The sequence below is a fragment of the Prosopis cineraria genome, unplaced genomic scaffold, assembly GCF_029017545.1.
Source record: "Prosopis cineraria cultivar Desert tree isolate PC_DT_omini unplaced genomic scaffold, ASM2901754v1 PC11, whole genome shotgun sequence".
Classification (NCBI taxonomy): Eukaryota; Viridiplantae; Streptophyta; class Magnoliopsida; order Fabales; family Fabaceae; genus Prosopis; species Prosopis cineraria.
In genome coordinates this window covers 1,469,994-1,474,505 of record NW_026555342.1, presented here as the reverse complement: position 1 = coordinate 1,474,505, position 4,512 = coordinate 1,469,994, and the positions used below count along the sequence as shown (strand labels likewise).

Genomic DNA, 4,512 nt, shown 5'->3' with positions numbered 1-4,512 from the left:
AATATACATTTAAATAATTTTCTTACAATGATCATCAAGGACAATTTCTCACAACTAATAAATTATGAGAAACATCTAAATAATAATTTCTCACACATACTAAATTGAGAGAAATTCTGTTGACATTAATTTTGTGAGAAATACTTGAAAGGATTAAGACTTCTCATGGAAAAAACTTGAAGAGAGGTTCTCACAGTATACGAGTCATGAGAAATATTTGCTCAAAAGACTTTCCTGCGAAAACTATTTGAAGAGAATTTCTCACGGTGTACAATCCATGAGAATTACTTATGGGCACCAATTCTGTGAGAATTCTCATAGACAAAAAGTGAAGGAACTCTATCATTTAGAAATATTTCTCACAAACACAAATTCTGTGAGAATCTTTTACATATATTGTTTGTGAGAAGTTGTTTTTATTATATTTTGACAACATTTCTTTTGTTTTCTCACAACTACCAACTGTGAGAAAATTGGTGCCAAATTGGTGCCATAAAGCGCTATAGTTCTTGCAAATTTTTCATGCAATTCTCACAAATATTTCTTTTATATCATAGTCGTGAGAAAAAGGTGTGAGAAAGGATGCATGAATTAATTTTTCTGTGAGAAAGCTTGCAAGAAATTCTCATGTTTCAATTGTGTGAGAAATTTCCTTAAGAAAAAGACTGTTTTCTTTTGATTATAATCAATGAAATGTGTGACTTATAAATTTAAGTTAAGTTATTTGTAAATTTAATCAATGTCACTTGTAAATAAATAGAAAGTCAATTGTGAATGGATACATAAGTTTATGAATGAGTGTACATATATATCTTTACTTATAAATTTAAGGATCATTATTTGTGAATTTTAGGGAGGTCAATAGTGAATAAATAGATAGTTGCATGAATCTATGCATCATTTGTAATTCAAGGGTAGTCAATTGCAAATTAATATATAGAATGTCATCTGTGAATGAATATGAATAGTTTTAATTTTAAATTAATGATTTGGGACTAGAGTCAGTAATTTGGGCGAAGCCCGAATTCACCAAAAAAGTTAGGGCTGGACTTGACTATATAGGTTTTTTTTAAAAGAATAGGATATTTTAACCCCAACTCAAATTGCACTTGAATTGAATAAGCCCAATCACTGAAATTGCTGACTCCATATGTATATAAAGGAGGTAATTTTGGCAAGTCTAATGGGTCAACCCAAACCTGGCTAAAAAAATTTTGAGTCAAGCTTGACTATATAAGTTTTTTTAAAGGAGTAAGATACTTAAGCTGGCTTGAATTGAGCCTAATCCAAATAGCCTAACCCACTCAAATTACTGACTCTATTTGGGAACCCTCTCTCATGTTTCTCAATATCCATTTACAATTGATTTTTTTCAAAATTTATGAGTGATTCTTCTTAAATTTACAAGTGATGATGTGTATGTTCAAAAGTGGTCTTCCATAAATTTATAAGCAACTTTCTTTAAATTCATGATTTACTTTCTATTAGTTATTTCACCAATTAAAATTATTTTAATTGCAAATCAAGGACATGGTCCTTTTCTGGCATTTCAATATTCCAAGGTCTTCAATTGTTATAAATATCTTTACAGGGGTCCCTGATTGTCATTTTCCAGTTTACTTTTGAACTGACAAAATCACCCTTAATATTTCTTCTTCCTATTTTTATGATTCACTTCTTAACTTCATAAATTGCAAATAATTATCAGTATGGAGTTGTGAATTCCTAAAAATCCATTTGTAAAAAAAAGAAATATAATCCCCTATTCAAATCCTTACACTAACTACTTGTAAATTACAAATTTCAATTATAAATTATAAGTAGCCTTGTCCAAAAAAAAATATAAGTAGTAGAATTGTAAATTCCTAGCTGATGAAAAAATAATATAAATTCCTAGATATCACTTGACACTTGTAAATAAAAAAAACCCAGCATTTAAAATCTTTTACACAATTTAATTACTTGTACATTCTGACAAAAGTTCAGCTACGCTGTATAAGCAGCGGAATTGTATTTTTCCAATGACCGCTTGTAAATAAAAGAAACTCTATAATTATATTTTAACATTATTCATTTAAAAATTCCAAAAAGGTCGTTGTAAATTGTCAACAATAGAGTTTTGTAAATAATAATCAGAAACCATTGTAAATAAAAATAAACCAATGTTCAGAATCTTATGCCATTGAAAATGTTTGTTTTTGCCTTTTTGGATGATTCATAAATTCTTTTCAACAATTAATAAATTATTGTTGATAGTGATCTACAACACAAATTTTGCAATTTACAGGTCAATGGTATTAAACAAGTGGTCTTCAAAAATTTACCATTGCTAATAATTTACTACTAAACTGAAGTACTCTATATACATCATCAATTGGGTCAGTATCTAAACATGCTTGGGGCCAATAAAAATATCAATTTCATCATCGGTAAAATAAAATTTTATTCCTTTCAAAGACCTTAATCCTTAAAAAGTATATTTTAAAAAATTAAGGTCCTTAAGTGTCTTTTCAAAGTCCTCAAGTGTCATTCTCCCGGAGACGTATGAAAGAACAACTAGGGAATTTGTTTAGTTCTCATTAGTTCCTCCTAAAATTTTAGGTTTGAAGCATGAAAGTTTGCATTTGAGGGCCCACAATGTCATTATTTGTCAAAAGAAACTTAAAACAACTTCTTATTTACTATTCCCTCTAATTTTATTTATAAATTACTTTTAGCATGTTTCATTAGAATAAAAAAAAACCTTAAAACTTGTTAACTTTGTCTTAAGATTTAACAAGTTTTCATCTTTACCTCTAATAAATTTTTTTTAAATCTCATTACTTGTATTTTTATTCAAAATATTTAATAAGGGCAAAAATGTAAAGAAGAATATTAAAAAATTAAAAAATACCCTATAAATAAGATCAAATTTTTTTCTTTTTTTTTCTGCCTTATAAATAGAAAGAGAAAGAAACTGATTAGACCACCAACATGCAATTATCCAAATTATTAAATTAAAAATTATTTACTTGAAATTATTAAATATTTTATTATAATTATAAGTCCATTTATTATTTTAAAATTACAACCCTTAAAAATTTCACAGAAAATTTTTCATGTAAAAAACAAGTAACAAAAAATTATTTCATAAAACGCGTTGATCTTGCCATTACTATCTTGATTGATCTAGATTTTAAGTTAGGTAAGCCTCAATTGGAAAATGCTGGCTTTCCCCTTAAATCTAAGAGACTCAAAGTCAAGACTTTATAATGTCTAATTTTATTTTACATATATTTATTTTATTTAAAAAAACTTCTTGAAATTTTTGTTTTACAAACTCTTACATTTTTAACTTCTGAATAGGAAATTTGGGTTTGTTTTTTTTATTAAAGTTAATTTTTAACCAAAAAAGGTCTCTCTCGCACACACACACGTACGTTTTTATCTTATATTTTTAGGAAGACTTGTCACTTGAAGAATTATATTAACGCATATGCTATTGACTATTGTGCTGAACAAGTACTTAAATGTGAACATGAAAATTTGTCCTGAATTCGAGCCTAATTATAATTAGTCATGCACTGTAGCACGAGTTTGGCAGCTTGTCACTTTATAGATATTGGATGACGGACTTTCAAGCGTCCACGACGGAGTTTGGCGAACTAAACAGAAAAAGATTTTAAAGTCTCTTTTATGGTTCTCCCAGCACATCAAATTCCTGACTTACCCCTATCTATCTATATAAAGACCAAGGAAACCCACATGGATTCTCATCAAAGCTCAAACCAAAGCGCTCTCTCATATATCTTCCACTATTCTTCTCTTCTTCTTCTTCTTCGCGTACAGTTCATAACTTAGCCATGGCTTCTTCTTCTTCTTCTTCTGTAAAATCCTTCATTACAGCTCTATTCCTTATGGCTCTGACAAGCATGATGATGAGTTTGAGTGTGGTTGAAGCTCGCCATCTTCTGCAAACAACAAAGCCTTCGATACCAAACATGCCTGGAATTCCAATTAACTTGCCTAAGCCAACAGGATTGCCACCTTTGCCTTCAATCCCAATAAATAACATTCCTCCTTTGCCAACAAATATCCCAAATCTGCCAAAACCCAATTCTCTTCCTCCTCTTCCTTCTATGCCCACCATTCCTAAACTGCCACAAGTCACTCTTCCTCCATTGCCTAAACTTCCTTCTATTCCCACTCTCCCGACTACTATGCCTTCCATTCCATTCTTCTCTCCTCCTCCTTCTAATTGAAAACACTCTATATAGATTGGTTCACTTGTTGTTCACCTAGTGTTAGCTGCTTCATGATCTGCAGCATGCTAGAATATGTACGTCTTTAGTATTGGTTTAAATTTGCTTTATCTTATTCTTCGTCTGTATGTTTGGAAGAGTTGTATTGTGGCTATATATGTCATTTTATTTTCTTTTCATTTTGTGTGAAAGTTAGAACAGTGTGTAATAATTTTTTTAGTATTTCCATGAATTTCTATTATACAATAATGAAGTTACTGATGTTCCTCGA

General features: G+C 29.7%; 1 protein-coding gene across 1 annotated transcript; it reads left to right on the top strand.

Annotated features, from left to right (window-relative positions):
* The first annotated feature begins 3,765 nt into the window (after nt 1-3,765).
* On the top strand, nt 3,766-4,512 carry LOC129284764 (protein PELPK1-like). The gene has a single exon (XM_054920225.1). The coding sequence runs from the start codon at nt 3,843-3,845 to the stop codon at nt 4,239-4,241; it is 399 nt and encodes a 132-aa protein (XP_054776200.1). The 5' UTR covers nt 3,766-3,842; the 3' UTR covers nt 4,242-4,512.